General features: G+C 39.0%; 2 protein-coding genes across 3 annotated transcripts; both read left to right on the top strand.

The window, feature by feature from the left end:
- Positions 1-9,965: 9,965 nt before the first annotated feature.
- On the top strand, positions 9,966-13,867 carry pkdc (protein kinase-like domain containing). Its single transcript, XM_086312266.1, has 2 exons — positions 9,966-10,378; positions 12,090-13,867. Exons 1-2 carry the CDS (start codon positions 9,966-9,968, stop codon positions 12,679-12,681), a joined length of 1,005 nt encoding a protein of 334 aa, XP_086168392.1. The 3' UTR covers positions 12,682-13,867.
- herpud2 (HERPUD family member 2) lies at positions 12,181-24,090 on the top strand. Of its 2 annotated transcripts, none has more exons than XM_086312264.1 (10): positions 12,181-12,286; positions 14,564-14,679; positions 15,693-16,063; positions 17,708-17,785; positions 19,555-19,656; positions 19,975-20,138; positions 21,225-21,350; positions 21,527-21,856; positions 22,029-22,134; positions 23,233-24,090. In XM_086312264.1, exons 3-10 carry the CDS (start codon positions 15,917-15,919, stop codon positions 23,416-23,418), a joined length of 1,239 nt encoding a protein of 412 aa, XP_086168390.1. In that variant the 5' UTR covers positions 12,181-12,286; positions 14,564-14,679; positions 15,693-15,916; the 3' UTR covers positions 23,419-24,090. The 2 variants fall into 2 exon arrangements, with proteins under 2 accessions (XP_086168390.1, XP_086168391.1); XM_086312265.1 differs by lacking the exon at positions 12,181-12,286 and adding an exon at positions 12,659-12,677.
- Positions 24,091-24,370: the final 280 nt, after the last annotated feature.

Below are 24,370 nucleotides of genomic sequence, written 5' to 3'. Positions count from 1 at the left end.
AATTACAGTGTCCCCATCAGTGACAAAGGGCGGAGCTTTTGTCACTGATGCTACCAGTTCACAAAAAATTATCGTTTAGCATTCATCTAATTTCCTTCCCTCACTGGAGAATTTTATGAAGACTATATACTACTATATTAAATGATAATACTAATAACATACTATGTGGAAATATGTTAATTTAGTAAATAATTTTACATTGTCAGTACAAAAGTATGATTCCTAGATGGTGTTTGTCTGGCAGAATGGCATACTATAAAACCAGGTACACACTTAATTTCTGGATGCATAATGACATCAATTAATAACTTTAGTCATTTGAAAAGTGTCAGCATTTGCAGACCGCAGATAACTTGAAGCAGAAAGAGGACCCAAATGCAAAGGACGCAGGAGGGCAGGAACTAGTTAACATAAGCAAGCAGTTTATTAAGGCTGATACAAACTAACCAACTCAAATTAGTAATACAGCCAAAATAACTTTATTTACAGTGCAATTTGAAGCCAAAGCAGACAAAATATAGGCTATAATATAGGCTTCAGTTTGTCAACTTAACGAACGGAGATATTGTGTGAATATATTGTAGTAGTCCAGTCTAGATTTAATAAATTGAACTAGTTTTTCATCATCACCATGAGACAGCATCCTTCTCAAGCTGGTACTTCTCAAGCTTCTCGTGGTCCTTCTTCCTATCACTCGGTATAGCCACTTCTATCACTATCGCCGTCTTCCTCTGCTTCTCCACCACTACTATGTCTGGTAGCCATTACCAGTCTGTATCTGGAAGTCCTAGGTCTAAAACAACAAGCAAAGAGATGAGTCCACTGCCAGAGGCCATAATTAATCTATTATTATAATAAGCCATTATTTGTGACCTACACTAAAGAATTTTCTGTACTGTGATTAGTGTGGTGGTAAAGTGTCAAAGGGTTGAAGAAGTTTGTTGAGAGGCAAAAACAGGATCCTGGTGTTACCCTCATAAAAACCGAAAATACCTGAGTAAAAGTTTTGTTTGGCCTAATTGATGGGATCTTTATACTGTAGAACATGACATTTATAGATTTCTGCATTTATATTTACGCTCTAGTTGCCAAGCTTTTGCCCTCAATGCTGGGAGATCAGAGGTACACCATGGAGCAGAACGAGCGAAGGAAACAGTGGGTTTATACAGGAGCCAGAGAATCTAGGAAATAGAGTAGACAATTATTATAATATAATACTAAATCATCAGGAGGAGAATAGAAGTCTGGAATCTGACTATTATCCAATCTGATAGTGAGAATGCCCATATCAATGTTTTTGATGTTGCGGAACAAGATGAGATGGGTTGGCTTGGTTGAAGAGCAGCAGAGAGTGAGGTTAAATGAAAGGAGGAATGAGAGAGTTTTGGTTCTCCTTGTTGTTGCGGAACTGTTACGTTCATTGAGGAATGGGACCGTGGCGAAGTAGGTGCTGGCCAATGCTGCCCTGCTGGCCCACCCATTTCCGTCAGCGGAGTACGCATTGACCACTGACGCGTGTTCAATGACGATGTTGGGTTCATGTCTGGTGGTGAATAAAGTCGGAGAAAAAAGCTAGAGCTCCTGTGTCGTCTGTACCTTCACCCCACACGCTTAAGATTTCACCTACAATTGAGTGTTATTAATAATAACACTTCCAGATCCCACTCGTCACTGACTATTTTGCCTTGGGTCCTTTTCAAAGAAATCTTTCCGCTATGAGGGGAAAACCTCCGCTCAGAGCAGCTGCACACCCAGGGGACCTGGGCACTTAGGCCGAAAAGCTTGTTCTCTTAGTGATGCTGGCTTCTTTTCAGTCTTTAGCCTGTTGTGATCACACTATGCAGATTATGACTGTTTAATTATTTACAAATGTACTAAAAAAAGATTTATCACTTTATTTATTTCAGACAGAATTAGTCCATACCATTAAAAACGAACTATTTGTAAATCAAATAATTCAAAGCCAGAAAAGGCCTGAGATATTTATTTTATGTATAATGAATACAAAATAGCAAATTAAACAATTATAATCAAATTAGCATAAATAATTAAAATAGTAAAAAAAAAAAAAAAAAAGGAAAGGAAAAGAAAAGAAAAGAGAAAGAAATCTTCAAATATTAAACTATTTTCTTTTTAAGTGAGATATGGCGTGATGCCCTACCCAACAATTTCAGCTCTTCAACAAGAAGGAATTAGTACTGTGACAGATTTACCTAATGTGTTTTGAAAATGATCTCTCAAGGATCATTACTTTTCTAATGGCTCTCGCTTGCTCTCCTTTTCATATCTCATTAATTCAAATCTTTCAGGAACTAAAGACATTTGTTTCTTTAGCCAAATCCAAATCAGTGTCATGTCTCTGCTCAGGACATAATTTTCAAGGATATATTAAGGACATTTTTTGCAAAATGTGACCAGTGCGACTTTTCCCCCTTTTAACTTTTCTTTTCAATAACATTAAACATAGTAACAATGAAACAACATGTAACAATGTGAAACTTAAACTAGCCTAGATAAAGACTGCTTAAAGCAGTGGTTCCCAAACTTTTTTTGCTGGGCCCCCCTTTGTTTTACAAGAAAAATATTTAGTTTGTGAACTAAAAATCAAGAATGTGGGATACTGTTTGTCCGTGATTTGGAGAGCCCAGCGCTGCTCCCGACAAAGGGAAAACCAATTAAGCAGGGGAGACCTACCTCAGCACTTGTGCAGGTGAAACCAAAGGGAAGATATGCTTCACCGTATTTTCTAGTCTTTGGCTTAGAATGAAGTTGGTTTGGAAACATATACAGAGATGCTTCATCTCCTGCTTTGCGTTTGTGTGGGCGCCCTGTGCTAGCAGTGTCCAAGCATTGTTTTGTTTTTTTCCCCCTTTTCATGCCCCCCCCCCACACACACACACACACACTTTGGGAAGGTCTGTTTTAAAGCAACTCTTATGATATGCAAGTCTTATGTTAAACTCTTGATAACTCGTGACACCAGTTCTATTTTAAAAACAGCCATTTATATATACAGCATGGCTTTGACTAAGGGGTAGACATCAGAAAACAAAAATATTTTATTTGTATTTATCTAGTCAGATACACAGATACAATTCACCTTTCATCAAGTTTTACTTATTGTTTTTTATTTTTACATCCCTTCACTGTAATATCCAGTCGACCGGCCAGGCATATTACAACAAATTTGAAACAAAAAATGCAAGTGTGTGACTCAACTCTGGCAAATCAACTAAAAAGTGAATTCTACTGGTGACATTGAAGTTTAACTGTCATCTGCCTATATATAATGAAGCTTATGTGCCAATAAGAAAGATCGGTATACACTCATCTGTGTAGAATTCGAGAATTCCTTGAAATTGTTAGTCTGCTTGCCTATCGATCCTGCTTCTTGCACTTGCACTTCAATTAGCTAATTTTAGTTTTTTTATTTATATTGCACAAAAACAAGAGTTCAATGGGGAAGTGCAAACTGCATTTATGACAGAAAGAGCTGCGTTGTGCTGCTAACACAATTTCAGTTCTTTGCATCACCTGCTCCATTATCCAAGAACCCAGAGTGACATTGAAGCTGAATGAATGCAGATCCCAGCCCAGAACTGCAGTCAAATTAGGCCATCATTTGTGAGCTGCAGTGAAGCCAGCTGCCACTGGACTTCATTAGGTAACAAGCGGCTGAGCAGTCAGGCTGCAGCCCTGTTTCTACCTGTTTTTTTGTAATATTATTTATATTTTTATATAGCACCAAATCACAACAACAGCTGTCTCAAAGTGCTTTATATGGTAAGGTAAAGACCCTTAATGTACAATAATACAACCCTGTTAATGTTTATAAAGTGGAGATAACTTTGAAAACTCTTTGAGCTGGTTTTCATTTTTGCTTTGTGCTTTGTCTTACTTCCTACATACAATATGTGTGTGTGTATATATATATAAAAAAACCAAAAACACCCAGCACGCCCCTGCGGGCGGTTTATCCTTCAAGCTCGGGTCCTCTACCAGAGGCCTGGGAGCTTGAGGGTCCTGCGCAGTATCTTAGCTGTTCCCAGGACTGCACTCTTCTGGACAGAGATCTCCGATGTTATTCCCGGGATCTGCTGGAGCCACTCGCCTAGCTTGGGAGTCACCGCACCTAGTGCTCTGATTACCACGGGGACCACCATTACCTTCACCCTCCACATCCTCTCGAGCTCTTCTCTGAGCCCTTGGTATTTCTCCAGCTTCTCGTGTTCCTTCTTCCTGATATTGCTGTCCTTCAGAACTGCTACATCGATCACTACGGCCGTCTTCTTCTGTTTGTCTACCACCACTATGTCCGGTTGGTTAGCCACCACCATTTTGTCCGTCTGTATCTGGAAGTCCCACAGGATCTTAGCTCGGTCATTCTCCACCACCCTTGGGGGCATCTCCCATTTTGACCTCGGGACTTCCAAGTTATACTCGGCACAGATGTTCCTGTACACTATGCCGGCCACTTGGTTATGGCGTTCCATGTATGCCTTGCCTGCTAGCATCTTGCACCCTGCTGTTATGTGCTGGATTGTCTCTGGGGCATCTTTACACAGCCTGCACCTGGGGTCTTGCCTGGTGTGATAGACCCCAGCCTCTATGGATCTTGTACTCAGAGCTTGTTCTTGTGCTGCCATGATTAGTGCCTCTGTGCTGTCTTTCAGTCCAGCTTTGTCCAGTCACTGGTAGGACTTCTGGATATCAGCCACCTCCTCTATCTGCCGGTGGTACATACCGTGCAGGGCCCTGTCCTTCCATGATGGTTCCTCGTCTACCTCCTCTTTCTTGGGTTTCTGCTGCCTGAGGTATTCACTGAGCACTCGGTCAGTTGGGGCCATCTTCCCAATGTAAATGCCCTCAAATAAAAGCCAACAGTCTGCAGTTAAAGCACATCTTGTTCGTTTCATTTGGAATCCATTGTGGTGGTGTATGGAGCCAGAAATGTTAGAATTGTGTCGATGTCCCAATATTTATGGACCTGACTATATATGTGTGTGTGTGTGTGTGTGTGTGTGTGTGTGTGTGTGTGTGTGTGTGTGTGTGTGTGTGTGTGTCTTCATTACGATAGGGATTTGTGTTGGTGTGTGAGACTGTAGCTTCAGGTTTATATTGTTAAATGACAATTATGGGACAAGTCAGGACAAGTTTTTTCCTGACTTGTCTTTTGCTGTGTCAAACATTTGAATGTTGTTATATATGTGTCTTTTAATGTACTGTACATGATTTTTATGACTGTGCCAACTTGTCTGCAAAAAAAAAATTACATTACAGCACACGAGCTATACATGTGCGACAGGTACCAGACTGGAAAAAAAGTATACAGGAAACATTACCCAGCTCTTAAGTCTCCAGCTGTCGGTGTTCATGTCTGCAATACAAACACATGATCAGAAGCACTAGATTTGCTTTGTGTTCTACTGGTAGTGCATTCATCTTTAATACTCCCCCAGTGAGGATGATTTTCCATTTGTGTGGTAATAACTTAATAAAGTGAAAGATTTTCATTTTTTTTCACAGATGTTTCAGCCTGATCTGATCAGTGTCATTTGTAAGCCTTAGTAAAGTTTTTATAGTCAAACTAATTGTTGGCCTGTCTGTTCTGTTATTGACCTTGTGTCAACACATGACAGTTTATCCATAATGAACACACCATGTTCAAAGATAAGGATGTCCATAATTGCAGGTTGCAGGGTCCGATATTTAACTCCCACCTCCGGTAGAACTTCGACAGCATTTCGAGACAGGCTGAAGATGTTGAATCCAAATGGACCATGTTCTGCACCTCCATTATTTTGTATATAAATGTGCAAATAGACTGTATTTACGTTTTTATATGTATGTATCTGTATATTTATTTTATTATTTTAGATGTATTTATATATATGTATTAAGTAATTTTATAATGCATTATAACATTTGATATATGACTTGAATTGTTACAGTGCATTGTATTGTTACAGTGCATTGTATGCTGTTATAGAAAGTAACCCAGAATCTTTTGTTTTGTTTGTTGCACTTATTTAGGGTTACACAGCGTGGAGGTTTTGTGGTTAATTTTCTTTGTGTAGACTCAGTGTTCATGCAAATGCATTTTGTATATTGTATGCAAAACACACGCAAACAAGGATTACAAATGCAAACCCTGGGAAGCTCTTCCATTGTAAAATTTTACCCTTAAGCCTCCACTTCATATTGCAAGTGAGCTATGCCTGTATACATATAGCACTGTGGATAAGCTACTGGAAATATAAACTAAAGAAGTTCTGAATTTGAATCTGCTGCCCAGCTGTGGCGTTCACTTAGAAAGGCCACAGACTGTGCTTCTGTGGATTTCCTCTCAAAGACATTTATGTTTGGTTAATTTGTGATTCTCAATTATCTACAGCTGGAAAATGAGAATGTGTGTTGTTATTTCTCTGGGTTAGATTCTCTGTGTTCACCCTGTCGTAGTCCGGTGACCTCATGATGTCAGCAGGTGTGGTCTTCACGTATATAGTTAGGATAATTGGTTAGTATATCCACTTAACCAATGCTCATTTTCACACATCATAGTCAATTTCCATACCCTCAGTCTTAATACTGTTATAACTGTTCTCTGCCTCTGCAGGAACCTTTTTGTGTTCATTTTAACCAAAAGAAATTCCTTATTTACAAAGAGACCTTTAGAATTTTAGTTGCTTTCAGAATACTAACCGACTGAAAGGATTATTGTATTCTAAAAATAAGAATTGTTTAGTTTGTGAAGCTGTTACAATTTATTTTTTATCTTTAAGGCTCATATACTCATACTTATGTACCCCCATTATTCGATATTACACAATAACCTCAACATTTGCATTTGGATGTGTATTGTAGAATAGTTTTAGATTTAGACTGTTACACTCAAACACTAACAGATACGAACAGGGTAAAGCCCCTTCACTGAGGAATTTGATGGGGATAGTCTGCCTGGAGCCCTGGACTAGTGTTGGCACCACAAGGTACAAAACTTAAAGGCTGACTCTACTAGACCAAAACATGTCTATAAATTCTGGTGTTTGAAAGTTTTCTCTCTCCCCAATTCCTCCCCTTTCTCTAACTCTACAGGCCAGAAAGCAACATTGGATGGTTGCCATGGTGATGTGAGAAGTGTCATCTCTTTATTAGCGAGATGTCCAAAAGGTGCAGGAGATGAAACGTGAGCCGGATGTCGGACCTAAAAATTTCCTCCAACTTCTGACCAATCATGTTAACATTCTGTTTTTACCACACACAATAAAAGTGTTTACTGCCTCGGTGTGGGAGCCTTTGTCTCAATGATGCCATGTAAAACTGATTTGAAATTCTAACTGTTTGATTATAAATTTTGAAAACTTAGAATTTGAGCATATTTGTTTTCTCTCTCATAAAATGAAGCCGACAAAGCCAAAAATGAAGCTGTGATGCATCTTTGACTGTGTGGACATAAGCTAAAGACAAAATTCTTCTTTGGTTGCAGGTCTTTTTGATCCTCTCTAAAATAGTTCCTGCTGTTAAAAACTGGCTGCAAAGCAACAACATCTCCAGTTTGTGATGAAAATATCTAGACAAATAATTCCCCCTGCACAGATCTCAGCATGCATGCTTTTTGGCCATTATCTAGAACCACAGAGCATTTACATACAGTAAAATGGGTAATAAATTATGAATCTAAATGACTTTGAAACATTACAGGCCAAAATGTTTGGAAAATGTTTACCAGTCTCAAAATTACTCAAGCTGTCTCAAAACTAGGTCACTTTTTAAGGTACTTGCCCTGTTTAGGAAGAACAGTTATTTTGCTCTGGCCTACTGAAACAATCCAGATGCCCAGCCATTGATCCTGAAAACATTTCTGCTCTTTTTTATGCATCTTTTCTTCTTATTTTGTACTCTATTTTATCAATTCAAAGTGGGTGGGATTTGTATTTGCAGCGGGTAAAATATTTTATTTTAGTTTTTTTAGTTATTTATTTTATCTTATCTCATTTTAATTTTCTTTACTTATGCTATTAGCATGTACAGCACTTTGTGAACTCTGGTTTTATGTTAAAGTGCTTTATAAATAAAGGTGGTATGGTATGGTATTTATTGAACATGTCATAAATTTCTAAGTTAAATTTAAATAAATGTATTTCTAAATGTGCTTTTGACATGAAATCCTCACCAGATGTTGGTAACAATCTATGCAATGCACAAAGGGAAAAAAAAATCACACAATAGATGTCCATACATTGTGTTATGTGTAATAATGAGAAATAACCCAGGGGATAAAAAGTATTGAACACGTGGCGAAAGGGAGGTGCAAAAAGGCAGGGAAAGTCATGACACCAGCTGAAATCTGAAATCAGCTGGTTCAGTCCCAGCTGATGACCTATAAAAAGGTGTCTCATTACCAAGGTGTCACACGAGAGACATCTTATTATGGGTGAAATCAATGAGTTCTCACAAGACCTGTGCAACAATATTGCTGCAAAAATACTGATCACATTGGTTACAGAAGAATTTCTGCTCTCAACCACCATGGCCCTTCTGTATAATCACCACACAAGACTCCATTGCTGAAAAACAGCATGTTGAAGCATATTTAAAGGTTCCTGGACAACATTTAGAAAAGCCTGTGAAATATAGCCTGATCAGATGAGACCAAAACTGAACTCTTTGGGTCCCATAATATACACCATGTTTGGTGGTCAAGAGGCACTGTATATGACCCCAGAAACACTATTGAAGTTTGGAGGTAGTAGTAGTGAGACATTCTTGACTTTAAAAAAATAAAAAAACATTTAAAAAAAATCTGCCGCCATTTAAAGATTATGGAGATAAAATGAGGGTAATCGACAATGATTCCGGACACACAGACAAGGAAAGTCTCAGTTGTGTTCAGAGAAAAAAAAATCAAGCTGCTAGCATGGCCCAGACAATCACCTTGCCTGAATCCAATTAAAAATCTATGGAAAGAACTAAAGCTAAGAGTTCTTGTAAGGGGCCCACTGAACCTTCAGGATTTAAAGACTGTTTGTGTGGAAGGATGTGCCAAAACCACGACTGGGCAAGGCATGCGACTAGTTTCGTCAAACAGGAGGCATCTTAAAGCTGTGATCATCAACAATGGCTTCTGTACAAAATATTAAATAAATTTCACAGTTGTTGAAAAATTTCAGCGTCTTCAAAACTTTTTCCATGTGTCATTTCACATTATTACACATAATTTAATTTATAGACATCTGTGGTTTGATTTCTTTGCATGTGTGGATCAGTTGTTACTGACATCTGGTGAGAATTTCATGTCAAAAAGACCTTTAGAAATATATTTACTTAGACAGTTACTAATGTTTTCAATACGTTGTTTTTTACCATAGCAACCATTTAATATTATTTAAATTAAATTGTATTGATTATTGTATTGCTAATCTTACTCTTTATTAAATTTCATTAAGAATACACTCACACATTGCTGAGAGAAAAGAGATGACATTATGCTGTTATAAAGTTTATTTATTTTGTTTATATAATCAAAAAAATAATATTTGATGTTACATTAGAGTGCTTGAAATCTGGACTGCTCACAAACCTATAATAAGAACTACTTTATGCAATCACAGACGTTTAATGGCTTCTCTGGGTTGCTAAGATTGCATCCAATTTCATTGTCCATGAGCGATGACATTTTTTTATTGGATTCTTTGTGTGCACTCCAGTCCAGTAGGTGGCAGCGTTGCACACTTTTCGCGCGGGTTTCCTTAAATGCCGAATACTTCCTGAACCGTAGGATAATTTAAACCGTGTCGGTGTCCTGACACATTTGCGAGAAAATCGATATTATACTTATTCAGTATTCAGTGAATCGTGTGGGTGAAACGAAACCTTTGGTGTTCTGCTGCAAAAACTTTTAAGAATCAGGTGAGTGCGACACTTCAACAGAGACCTCCAGCAGCGCATACAAGGACGCTTTTTTAATGTTGCTAACTCTCCTCTTTCATTCAGCCGTAGCTGTGGAAATGAAACAGGAGTACCAGGACCTCATCCTGCAGGCATGTGATGCTTCATCTCTGCGAGTCGGTGCTAAGATCCAGACCCTGTGGAGTGGTTATGGGGAGATAGTCCGGCTGCACCTGGAGGGCTGTAACCGGCCCTCCGTGGTTGTAAAACACGTTAAGTTTCCAGAGGAAGCCGAGCACCCCGGGGGTTGGAACACAGATCGATCCCACACACGTAAAGTGAAATCCTACCAGGTGGAGACACATTGGTACCAAAATTATTCCACCAATCAGAGCTGTCGCATCCCTGCCTGCCTAGCTGCCTGTTCCTATGGCGATGAGATGCTGATCGTGCTGGAGGATCTGGACGTGGCCGGTTACGATCAGAGGAGGTATAAGCTTAGAAACTCTGAAAAAAGCTTCAAAAAGCATGTTGCATAAAATCCATAAAAGTCTATGAAGTGTTCATGTTATTCAGATATACTAACCCCCACCCCTCCTCCGTGACTTGTGTATATTTGTGTATGTTTATAAAGTATATGGTTTGTATACCTAAGCAGTCATGGCTGATTTCCCACCCATAGACAGCATAAAGCTAGTATAAACGTGGAATTTGGTGAGTGAATCATCAGCTTAAATTGGCACTGAAGTCTGATTCTGACCATGAAAACCACAGCTACCCTGCACCAATCCAGTACATTACTGTAGACTAAACAGTACTGCAAACTAACCAGACAAACTAACCTTCCCAATCTGCACTATACTGTCTAGTATTTTTATGCAAACTTTAACCCCTGATTATTGGGCCAGATTATATCTACATATTTGTTTGCCCTTTTTTTTTTTTATCTCCTCCTGTGAGCACTGGTGATGGCTACACCAATAGGATTGTATTTTATGTGTTACTGTTTCTTTCCACAATCGGTTATTGTTGCGAAGGAAAACAGTGACAGGAAATAAGTCCCTACAAACCTAAAGTAATGAACCTGTTTTGAAAGTGTAAGGAGCAAAAAAGGACATACTGTTGTGCTGAAATGTAGAGAGTAAAGGTTAAACTTCATTAGAAAAATAAATACTCAAGTGTAGTACTGTTACGTTCCCCTGGGGGGGGTCTAGGCGGTGAGGGGGAAGTAACAAAAGTGACCGGGTCAGAAAAAGGAGTCAAGGAGGCGAAACAGTTAAATAAAACAGTTTTATTGAAGTAGTTCAACTAAAAGAGACGGACAAGCCGTTATCACCATAAAACACCAACAAAACACAAACAAAACTCAGGCGTTGGTCAAATAAAGCAAAAAGTCAAAAGGAAAGCGCAGCTCACTAGCTGGAAACACCACAAGACACTCAGCTCACTAGCTGGAAACCACTCTACTGGCACTCTGGCTCAGAGCTCACCCTGCTCTGGGCTTAAATACCCTTAATTGCTGATGGGAGTCAGCTGTACAGGAGGGAAAGGTGGCACCTCAGGCAGGAGGTAGTGGGACACGCCCACACAGGCACCCTCAGGAGAGAGAGAGAGAGAGGCCCTGCTAGGGCCGTAACAAGTACAGATACCTGAAAATTCTACTTAAGAACTGTAATGAAGTGTTTTGTACTTGCATTATGTTTTTCCATTTTTCTGCCACTGCTGTGAGAGCGTGCAGTAAAACAGGAGGCCTGCATATAAACTATGGCTTGGCATTAATGCAGTAAACACTGGATTCTCTTGTAGACATCAAAAATGTTCATAAATTGTGTTTTAGGTGAGGGAAGAGATAATTTAACTTTCTAAGGGCATCTTATTGTAATATTCATTTGTAATTTTAGGTCTGAAGGCGCTTTTTTTGATGTTTAGTTATTTTTAATTTTATTTCTGTTTAATGTAACTTAAACACTGTTCAGTTTCAGGTGCCTCATTTCCAAATTAACTGCTGAAATAGGCAGAAGCTCTTCTGGGGGTCGTTTGATGTGTCTGAGCACTTTCAAAGTAGTTCTGAAAGGGAGTAGTTCAGATCAGAGCCTTTATTAGCCTGGATAGGTATATCCTTAAAGCCATGATAAAGACATGCCAAATAGTGAAACAAACATAATTTATGGTGGTTAAAAAATATATTTTATTCTTTTTAGGACGAGCGTTACAGACAGGGAGATAAAGGCTTGCCTGAGCTGGCTTGCTCACTTTCACGCTCTCTTCTTGGGTGTGGCACCAGAGGGTCTGTGGCCTGTCGGTACCTACTGGCACCTGGAAACCCGGCCAGACGAGTTGGAAGCCATGGATGATGCTGAGCTCAAAGCAGCAGCAGGCGACATTGACAGGATACTCAGTGAGTGCCGCTTCAAGACCATCGTTCATGGAGATGCCAAATTAGCTAATTTCTGTTTTTCCCAGAGTGGGAAGGATGTGGCAGCTGTGGACTTTCAGTATGTGGGTGGGGGCTGCGGGATGAAAGATGTTGTATATTTTCTAGGAAGCTGTATGGAGGAGAGGGAGTGTGAAAAGAGGGTACCAGGACTACTGGACTACTATTTTTCAGAACTAAAGCTATCGTTAAAAAAAGACGTAGAGTTTCATGCCCTTGAGAAAGAGTGGAGGGAAATGTTTGCATTTGCTTGGACAGACTTTCATCGTTTTCTGCTGGGATGGAGGCCGGGACACTGGAAGATCAACCGATACAGTAAACAGCTGACAAAGGAGGTTCTGCGCAAGCTGAAACAGTAATCAGTAGTTTCCATGCAGCAAGTCTTCCTGGGATAAACACACAAAGCACCCAGGAAATCTGTACACACCCATATTCATTCCTGTGTCATTTAATGAAGCATGCTTATCACGTCATTTGTGGGAAAATAAGAGTTGTTGAACTGCTAAGGCAGTTTTACTTTTCCATATGGCCTACTGCAAATTCGCTGCCCAGATGTGAATTAATATCAGCACTTTAAAATCAATACCGCACATTACAAAAAGCAAGAAATATGGCTGAAAACATTTCTGGATTTTATTCTAGTACATGCAAAGATGTATTCAGTGGAAATTATTCCGCATGTGCAATATTTATGAAACACCGATAAAAAATAAAGGCAACTAATAGCATTATTATTGTAGAATGTGGGGTATAAACAATCCTAAAATAATAACTTCTACAATCTGTGCGAATATTTTGAGAAAGGAAAAACTCAATAATTTTGCGGCACTTGAGGAGGTGCTAAATACTTTAGCGCTGAGACTTAAAGTCTGGCTGTGTGGTTGGACAAAAGCATAACATTTTCTCCAAATGTAGTTTGCCTGTTAGGCAACTTACACTGCCCTCTGGTGGTGGAGTGCCATTCCAACGATCAGTCCTTTGTTTAAGAGGTTCATTTGAAGTAGGCGTGGAAAGATTGAAAATCTTACAAATAAAACAAATAGACTTTTTTTAAAAAATGTATCTAAAATGTCAATGATGAATAATGAAATGTAAGTCTCAAAAATAGTTTTCTTAATTGTATTACATGTTTTTCCACTTTTAGTAACCAAATGGTAAAGCAATACAAAACTATACTGTGTAAGAACATCATGTCACAGAGGACCTAAATTTGCTTAAAATTTACCAGACTGAGTACCAAATGTGGTGAATAAATTACGATATTGCATCATATCATCAGCGAAGTGCAGCACCAGTGTTGTGAATTGTATGCACACGCAAATATGCTGCCATCTACATTTTCTATAGCTATAAATAATTTAAACTAGGCTCTTTTTAGAGTTTATTGCACTCCACTTTGAAATAACATGGCTATATATAAAGCCAAAACCTGCTGACTGGGGGCATGAAGTCATTATTCATATTTATGTTTGGGGAATTAAATGACATTGCTGAAGAAAAAAAAATAAAGCTCCAACCCTGCGTGAGTCATTCTTTGCTGGATGATTATGTAGTATTTTTCCTGACACTCATCAGACCAAACAATATATGTCCAGTCTCCACATGTCCAGTTTTGGTGATTGGTGCAGATTTTATCCTCAGTGTCCAGTTCTAAGTTGACAAGAGTGGCATCTGGTGCGGTCTGGCATCAACGGGGCTTTTTTAAAATTGGCCCAGGGAACTGCTGCTGAATGGCTGTTTTCTCTTTTTTTGGTTGTGTAGAAAATCCAGATCAGCACCAACAACCATGCAATCATCAAAGTCAGTTAAATCAACTTGCTTGTCCATTTTGACGTTAGGTTTAAACTTGAGTTCGTCTTGACCACGTCTATATGCCTAAATGTATTGAATCATTGTCATTATATACTATACTACTATACTACTATACTATATACTTGCATTAATGACTTACTGAAAAGGCATACCTAATAAAATGACCAGGAACGAAATATTGGTTCTTATAGTCTGCGTGTTACTGTTGTCTGCTTTGAAATTACAATGTATATGGTCAACTTCTAAAACACCTTTATATCACAAGACTATAAACTAATAGATTGAAACCACTATACTAAACCAGAACTGTAGATTTTCAATTCTAAATTTCAAAGTGAAATCAAAAACACGAAACTATACTAACTTTAATGCGTATTTATTACTGCGGTGCAAGGTTTTGTTTTGTTTTTTCTTTGTTTTTTTGATCAGCTGTTGCAAAGAGAATGACGTGTTTCCGCTCTCACACCCGACATTACAACAACAAGGGAGGCGAGCCGAGCTGGGACGGGGAGTCGACGCTGACTGACTGACTGCAGAGTAAACAGGTACAAACAGAAAGCCCTCTGATGCAACGTGTTCTCATTTATTATCGTTAGACCTTTAAATGTGCTGTCACCTTGGGAGAGGCTAGCTAGTCCCACCGAATTATTACCAAACCACAGCGACGCTAGCATTAGCCAAGAAGCTAACGGCGTTACCCTGGCTTCATAACCAAGGGTCAAAATAAAAGCCGAGTTGATCGGAGTGACCGGCCCAGTGAGGCTAGTTTGCTATGTGTGTTAGTGTGTTCGCGTGTTCGCCTGAGGATTGTACAGATAAGCAGCGTTAATAGCTCACCTAACTCTAAACCGTCAGGTTTAACCCGACTCGGTGTGATTTATAGTTAAAGTTGCTTTAATTGTTTACTGTAAAGATGAGCCAACATGGCAGGTATCAGGAAGTTTAACCGAAACTCCCGACCCCTCCGCCTCACCTGCGGTTATTTTCGCTTGCGTGTGCTACATTTTGTAGATACATTGCTTTTCATTGTGAGCCAGCTGTGAATTGTTGTTGCAGTGAGCTGGTGCATTGCTTATTACAGTATGCAAAAGTGAGCTTTTTGTTGATCAGTTTCCTCAGTTGCAGGAAGTTTGGGGCAGAGTGTCAGACAGGTAGGACAGATGAACAATTATAGACTGGTGACCTGCCAAGGGTCTACACCAGCTCCAGCCTCGTAACCCTGAATGGTTAAGCTGGAGTTTATCTTTATTAATCATTTATAGCTTGTAAGTTAGTTTATTTATCCTATATTTTAAGAGGTTTTTTTGGCACACTTGGGGAGGGATTTAACTCTGTCACAGACATGGACAGGGACAGCTGCAGTAGTTATCCCTTTAATACTTCTTTGAAGTTTACCTGAAGGATGACCACACAGATTTCCATGTTGCATGTGTGCTTAAAATTTAAATTTCAAAAAATAAAATTATAGATATTAGAAAAATACTTTGTATAAATCAAAACAAAATGTTTTAGGATAATGTGTAATCTATATATGCTACTCTCTCTTTTTTAAAAACAGAAATCCAACAACCTGCTACCAGAAGAATTCCAACTCATAAAAGATCTAGAGATGAAGCAGATATTGTAAAAGGGGACCCACCAGCCCCTTACCTGCAGCATTGACTGTTTTTGGTGTTATACAAGTACCAGAATGGAGAGAATTTGAGGTAGCTTACTCCTCAGGACAGTCCTGAGTTGTGTCAGTGAAGGTTCCTCAGAGCCCACTTTCTAGTAATATGAGCCATGGACTCTGGGGCAGTTGATAGTCCTGTGACCTTGGTCATTAAGGCCCCCAACCAGAAGTATGAAGACCAGACCATTAACTGTTTCCTTAACTGGACTGTGGAGAAGCTGAAAAGTCACATCTCCAGTGTGTACCCCAGCAAGCCGGTGAGTAGCGTTTTGTCCGTCTGAAAGAAACCAGAATCATGATTATTTTGATTAATAATCATATTATATATAATTTGAAACAGTAATTCATTTTTTCAGTAGGCTGCTTGACATTTATTAAAGGCATTTATCATCAGTTTACAGATATAAGTTTAAAAAAAATAGATGTAAATGAGATGATGTACACCATGTTGTCCAATAGGAAGAAAGGCCTGGGCTGCTGGTCCCTAGCAGCTTGCAAAATGCATAATAGAGTCTTTCCACAGGTCCAGTGGTTCAAATCTTGGTCCAACTTTAACTTCCTCTAGATAGAGCTTAGTGACCAAAGATTGTTTCTGTTCTGTTGTTCAAAGCTGAACTACAGCACCATTAAGTTTCACTTTTAGGAACAAACAAAAATGCGCTTTGTAAAGGAAACGGATGTGCTTGATATATAAATACAACAAAAATAAGAGATGTATAGAAAAAATTAGTACAAAGAGCAAAGTATTTGTTTTTGAGATTATTTTATTTAATTCATTAATTGTTGACAGACAACATCTTCATTGAATCCAAGTGATTGCTGAGCCCAACCTCATATTATGTTTGATACAGAATAATCAGATTTTCTGTGGGGCGAGTTTTTGTGTGTGTGTGTGTGTGTGTGTGGGGGGGGGGGGGTCAGTTTATTAAAAGAATACATGGATTTAAAATTAAAGACAGGATGAAGTTTTCTTGGAGGTCTTCATATTTCAGCAGGGTAAAGAGCACAGCAGCAAGCACTGTGCTAAAATGGGGTTATATTTGTAGACTCGTGTTTCACCCAGAGGTGTGCCCCACTTTAAGACTGGAGTACTTCTCTAGTATTACAGATGATCCTAATGCACCAGTATGTAATACTACTCCCATGCAGACATTATCATTTGACCACTGATGTGATGTTCCTGAAAAAGTGGAGAAACAGTGATTCAAAGACAACTTTGCTTTGATTCTTCAGTGAAAATGAATTGTCTGTATTCCTTCTCGGTCAAGTTGCTCTCATAAAACGGATAAGGAGAAGCGAAAGTCTTGTGAAGAACTGAATATTTGATTGTACACATCACAGGCTTTCAGTAGGCTTTGAAATCTAATCCAGCCCAGTACTCTCATTTAACCCCAAGGCACCTAATCACTTTACAAACATGACAGGTTTGATGTCTCATACTTTGCTATCAGCTACCAAAAGGCTTTTCTCAACTGGAAACAAAAACATGTTGATGTTGCTGCACCGAGTTAGCTATGAAGGTTAAAGGGAGCTGGTTGTGACAGAGTAGTAGCTGGCAGTGTTTCCATAAAAACATGTTTGTGGATGTTTGGGTTTAAGTTTACTGTGAGGGCTGTGTTTGCTCAGACGCTCAGTTCAAGCTCTGCTTGGTGTCTCAAGAAGAAGCCCAGCAGTTTTATCATCCTGCATCAGGTTACACTATATAGAGGAGACTGGTGTGATTGTGTCAGACAGTGACCTGAATGCCTGTCATTTTCAGAATATTTAAAAGCATAATTTAAAAAAAGAAAGAAAGAAAAAAAATTACCCTCACTGTGTGTGTGTGTGTGTGTGTGTGTGTGTGTGTGTGTGTGTGTGTGTGTATCACTTCTTTGTCTCATTGTGTGATGTTTGTGTTTCAGCTGTCCAAAGACCAACGGCTGGTGTACTCAGGAATACTCCTTCAAGACCACCTGCAGCTCAGAGATGTGCTTAGAAAGGTGAGAGCCACGTATCGATGAGTTTTTGGGAGGGGATGTTAAGTTCCTGGGAATTCCTTGGTGAGAAAATATTGGATCTGGATTTATCCTATAAGGGATCATATAGATTTCTTTAAATTTCAAGCCAGGTAGCACACAGCACACCTTGTTTTACAGTATAAACATTAACAAAACAAAGCATAAAATAAAGTTCACTGCATTGCCTTTCATGAAATAACTTACCTTTCTTGTCTGACCTCGTGTGTGTTCAGAGTTTGAATTTAAATTTTCAAAAGTTGTTCCAAAGTTCAAAACCGTGATGTGTCTTTACTCTTGTTGAGCGCACTGGCTTGTAATTAGTGCCACAGCTGTCAGTTACTTTAGTATTTGACTATTCTATTAATCCATTGAGTAACCGGGTAAGAAATATGTTTGTCTTATTAATGAACAATAAAAATATTAAATCACCTACAACGTACATAAAACATCTTCCTAAAAAACCAAAACATTTTCTTAAATTCAAAGATAACTAATCACAAGTACAATAATCTCAAGCAAAAGAAGTTATACATGCAACGGAGCCAGTTCATAAAATAAAATAGGCTTTGCTTTGTCTTCTTGTAAGACTTTTTTATGAAACTGTAAGCAAAAAAGAAAGAGGTAGATTTGGTTTTGTTTTTGTGCTAGTGAGTGAGCAGGTGTGTGTCTTTAAGCCTTTAAAGGACTATGTGGTGTCAGCAATGAAGAAAAACGAGCATATCAACATTCTCAGAGCTCAGGCTTGACCTCAGATTCAAAGAAATGTTTCCTGTTGCAGAAAACAGATGTCCTGATAGTGTAGATGTTAATAATTAATGTTTATTATAATTCAGTGTCCAGCATAGCAGACGCAGATCAGTGGCCTCTGAGTTTTACTGGCCTGCAAATAAGAAGGAAGAAAAAAAACTTTTATATTTTTAAATATTAATACAATTTAGCTGATACAGTTTTATTTATATTTTATATCAGTCTAAATCTTCAAAAAGAATGTTACTTAAGCATTGAAAGAAATGTGTTCTAGTATCGTTGCAGTCCCACTTGTAGCCTTTGTTTGAACCAAATGTGAAACAAAAGATGAAAACTGAGATAAACTAATCTTTGTTTTCCTTCTTCAGGGAAATTTAAGAAGCCAACACGGCTCTCAAAGATTCATGAATTTAAATGTGTTGAAACAAAGGTGGTTTAGATGATTCTTTGATATAATTGCCAAATACATCCTCTGAGGTGTTTGGCTGTCTGCCTTGCTTCTAGAAGTACTTTGCTTTAGAAAACAAAACACTGAAACTAATTTATTAGTGATGTTTGTGAGTGAGCTGTCTCACACAATTACAGTAGAGTAGTTGTAGCGCATTAAGTCAGAACAACATACTTTATTAATCCATAGGGAAATTATGTGTAAGCAATTTTGTAACTGTTGGTATTTAAGTAGCTACAAATTGTGTGAGGGACTGATGGCCGTGCAGGAGGCATGTGTAGTCAGTTGTTCACATCCTCAGTAGTAGTTTAGCTGTTGCTCGTAGACATTTCCATCTGTGGGGGAAGTGAAACGGGCAGTCTGGGAAACAATAGCCGATGTGATGTGTGTCACCAACAAACGATGAGCATTGTCTGAATTCTGGCCATTTCCACTCTAATCCTTTCTTTCTCTCTCTTTCTTGCTTTGTCTCTGTGATCTGCTGGTGCCTTCTCCACCACCACCTTTTTCTTCCTCCCACACATCTGGATCGCTCCCTGGCCTTGTCGACCCACAGCACGATGAATACCACATGATGCATCTCGTATGTACCTCTCACAGTCCCCCCGGCTCACCTATGCCTCGGAGTCCCTCCAGCACGACTGCTTCTGATTCCAGCGTGAGTAGATCAACACTTACTAACACAATTTATTCGTGCTTTTAATGTATTTTTACAGTTTTAAAAGCTCTGGTAAGCAAATGTTTTTAAAAACATTTTATTAAACTGACCTGTCATAATTAAAACAGTTAGAGACTTATTCTGATTAAGTTGCAATCAACTTTAACTGGATGTGTTTCTGTGATTTCCTGTAAAAACTATGAAAGCTGTTTGATTAGGCTGCAGCCTCCATGCTCCTCTCATCTTCTCTCAGGGCAAACTTGATCTTTTCTGTGTGTGCTTGATTTAATTATTGGTTTGTTATTGGTGTTCACACAGAGTTCAGAGAGTGCTGGCTCCATATCTCCTGCCACCACACCAAATCAGGAAAGTCAGTCAGCCTCTTCATCCTCCTCCTCTTCTGATCCAGCGAGTTTTGATGGGCTGAGGTACCGCGGCGGCTTCGCCCAATATCCTCAGAGCACCGCTGGTATCCCTCAGTGGTAAGCAAACAACACCAAGACACGAGACTGGGCTTTTTTTAGCTCTAAATGAGCATTTGTGGGTTTTTATGGTATCACTATACAGGAGAGGGGCAATTTTACAAGCACTTTTTAAGTGCCGTGTATCAGGGTAGCACAAAGCATTCACAAGGTACTGCTGTCTGAACACACACCGAAAAATCAGCTTTGCCTAAATTTTACCACATGCACTTCACATTACTCCTCAACAATATACTTGAAATGTGCAATTCACTTGTATTTTTATTTTGTATTCCTATTTATTCTATTTATCCCCTTCGTATATTTTATTTATATTGTCTCTGTATTTATATATATGTGTGTGTGTGTGTGTGTGTGTATATATATATATATATATATATATATATATATATATATATATATATATATATATATATATATATATATATATATATATATATATATATATATATATATAATATTCTGTAACTCTGTAACTTCTGTCGGTGCTGTGCTTTTTTGCTTTTTTGGAAATCGAATTTCCCAGAGGAACCCACCCGAGGGATTAATAAAGTTCTATCTAATCTAATCTAATCTAAACAATTTTGGGCTAGAGAGAAAATTCAGATGGTTAATTATTTTTTGAATTGTTTTTTGTTTGTTTAATAAACAATAAAAAGACAAGTTAACAGGTTTACAGAGCAAAGAGCTATAATGTCTGCTATCTGTTATTATATATTAATGGGAAAAAGTTCTGACAGAGTCACATCTGAGCATTTACCCCCAAACTAATCTATGCCTCTTTAAATTATAGAAAATATAAATTTGTGCTAAAATATAAAATAAAATAATATGATTTAAATCAAAGGAATCACCACTGTATAAATAGGTCTTGCAATAGATTGCCAGCCAGGTGCTAATGACATAAGTACTCACTAAAGTTTAGTGAGATATTCTGTTTGACATCAGGTTGAAAGCAGGTCTGTGGTTCTGAGAAGCTAATGGGACGACCCTGAAGATGGAACATCAGTTTATGAATGTGTATCAGTTGTGCAGCTTTGTGTTAATGCCTTTAATAACAAATATGACGCTTTCCTCCCTCCACAGGCCCGATGCTGCTCAGGTTCCCTTTCATGGGGGCCTACCTGCCAACATGCCCCCCCACCCCATGTACATGCCAATGCAGATGCTGTGGTGGCAACAGATGTACGCTCGTCACTACTACATGCAATAGTAAGTGCAAAAACTGTCCTGCTATCATCATGCCAGTGACAGTTTGCCCAGTGACATATTTGTTAGACTACATTTATTTACTATGATTACTTCGCGTGCTGATTTGTTTGTTTGTCTATTTTGTTTCCATTCTCTCTCCCTATTCTCCTTCTTTTTATCTCCATTTTCTTTCTCAGTCAAGCAGCAGTAGCTGCCTCGCAGCCTCCCAGCACCTCCCCTCCCTCCTCCCCCACCCCCTCACCCCATCAGCCTGCCCAACCCAATGCTGTGCAGCCACCACTGGGACCTAACGCGGCCCCCAACGCCTTGCCAGAGAACCAGCCGCCCAACCCCATCCAGATGAACGCTCAGGGCGGAGCCGTCCTAAATGACGACGAGATGAACCGCGATTGGCTGGACTGGCTTTACACATTGTCTCGCGTGGGCGTCCTGCTCAGCATCGTCTACTTCTACTCTTCTTTTAGCCGCTTCGTCATGGTGGTCGGAGCCATGTTGCTCGTCTACCTGTGAGTTAATTCTGCAGAAGTTGTACTTTTAATTTTGACATTTTCACATCTGTGTTCATGACAGTGTACTGAATGTGTTTTTACTGCAACTTTATTTTCACCAATCATTTCAGTCATTTTAGATATATCTGTTAAAAACAACTTTAAAGTCAAGTGTGTGTCTATGGTTCAGGCACCAGGCTGGCTGGTTTCCCTTCAGGCCAGAGCAGCAAAACCTCAGAGGAGGAGGAAGAGTTCCACAGGAGGAAGCAGAGAGACACCAGGACATGCAGGAAATGGTGAGCTGGGCACTGTCTGTCACTGTTTTTCTGCCTTACTTTTCTAGCTTGTTGTTTTCAAAGACAAATATCAATTAAAATTTCTCAGACTGACAGACGACCTGATGAAGTTTGGCTGCATCACACCAAGTACACTCTGGACTGTTTCCCATCTTTGGAAGTCAATGATGATGTGCCAAAAATAAGCACTTGCCCCACTTGAAATATGTGCAGAGACTGCAGAATACTTTGCACTGTACTTTGAGTTTCTTGTCTTGGCCTGCTGATCTCTGTGCATTTCTTTGCTACCTTGATGTCTGAAGTGGATACATACAATGTGAAAATCATAATTTTTGGTATTAAATTATAGAATAGATTATAGCTTTTACAGCTGATCAACAGCAGTCCTAGGATGATCCTTTACCTGTAAACAGAAAAATCCTTTGTTAAAAAAAGAATTTCAGATTGCTGATAATGTGACAACTCAAAACAAGACTGTAGATGTCACTAGATATTATAAATATCTTGGAGTTTGGCCAAATGAATGTCTTTTGTTTAAGCATGTAGCAGTTTAATCTCTAATATAAAACCAATTGTTCAAGAGAGTTGTTTATTCTAACAAGGCCTATTTTTTTTGTTGGAAAAAATAAAGACAGTTGTTTTTAATAGGCAACTTCTTATTCACTCATATCTTTTCAAATAATTTCAGGTCTTTTCTGAGTCTTAACATGAGAGTACAGCAGAGAGATGTGCTGATAAAAACAGAAATGAAAGCAGGAAGGTTTCTGCTGTAGGGTTGTTTGCAAAGGGAAAATGGTTTAAGGAACTTGGCATTTCAGAGTGCTTTTATTCTCTGTTTCTTAACACTGACTTCATCTTTAAGCTTCACTCGTTTGCGTTTGGTTTTTAGTGTTTCATTTGTGTACATGATGATGTGTCAAGTAAACATAAACTTGCAGCGCATTATGCAACATAATATCCTGCCAACTCACAGGAAGCGCTTTCAAAATATAAATGGTCTTATTGTCATTTTAAGGTGGAGTTTAAAGCAATCAGTCCAGAATATGTCTGAAAGAGAACGTCTTTAATCTTTTTTGTCTCTGTTTGTTTGTGGCAAAGGAACGACTGATGGACGAAGGAATGGAGGACGATGACAGTGGCGAGGATGGAGGTGGAAGAGCGGAGGATCAGGGCCGGGCGGCGGCTGCTGCTGCCGAGCCGAGTTTCATTACAGTCGCGTGGTCCTTCATCAGCACCTTCTTCACCTCACTGATCCCCGAGGGACGACCCCACCCAGACAACTAGGTAGACCCCCTTGCTTCTAAAAATACTTCCTCTTCCTGCTACAGGACCCCCACCCCCACCAAACCTTTACTGGCCATAAATAACCCAAACGCATCTTCACACAATCCCATGTGGTCAAATACTCCTTGACCGAAGTGCCCGCCTAGCCTCCTGTCCTCAACCAATGAATGAAGTGTAAGAGCAGTTGCAGTGTGTTGCTGCAGTAATGGAACCTTTGGTAAAGTCATGTCTGTGCTGTGTTAATGGAGTAAAAGCTTCAGCAGTGAAAGTTTTTGTTTTTGTTTCATCGCTTGTGAATTCATTAAGACTTGGCGATGACGAGAGACGCTAAAGGGAGTTGTCTTCCATTTTGAGCTGTGATATGGTTATGCTTGTGAATATTTTATTTCATTATTTTTTTAAATAATGGATGTGACCCAGAAATAAAAAGAAAAACAAAGTAAGGAATTTCTCTAAAATAATAGGGAAACGTTTCCTTAACAAACCATGGAAAACACATCCTCAAAGACATTTTCATGTATGCACACAGTGTGCATATAGACATTGCAGCTACTGAAGCACATTGTTTTCCCACTTTGTGTATTTTAAATATCTATTTACACATGTAAGTATATGCATCTTTAATTCCTGAATATATGCTTTTTTTGAATAAAAAATCTTGCTGCAGTTTAATTTGCCTGCTGTGGTGTACTTTCTCTAGTGCGCAGTTGATGTAGTTCCACTGATGTCCAGCAGGGGGCGGCATTCACACGCAGATATTGTATCCTCCTCTTCTCGTTTCCCAGATTATACTTTTGCAGTTCCTTTCTTCCTTTCCTTCTTTCCTCACTCTTATTCCATCCATCAGAGATATGGGAGCAGCAGGAGTTGAGGAAAAGACATAAGGAGGCAACAAAATAAGACGCCCTTGTGCTTTGAGGCCGTCATTTTAAAGTGATTTCAGTAAAATATA

Source organism: Aulonocara sp. 'chitande type north' Nkhata Bay, linkage group LG11, assembly GCF_057382095.1.
Source record: "Aulonocara sp. 'chitande type north' Nkhata Bay isolate Kocher_YH1m ecotype deep benthic linkage group LG11, A_spYH_male_GT1.1, whole genome shotgun sequence".
NCBI lineage: Eukaryota > Metazoa > Chordata > Actinopteri > Cichliformes > Cichlidae > Aulonocara > Aulonocara sp. 'chitande type north' Nkhata Bay.
The sequence above is the reverse complement of the archived record's forward strand: the minus strand, read 5'-3'. Positions and strand labels throughout refer to the sequence as shown.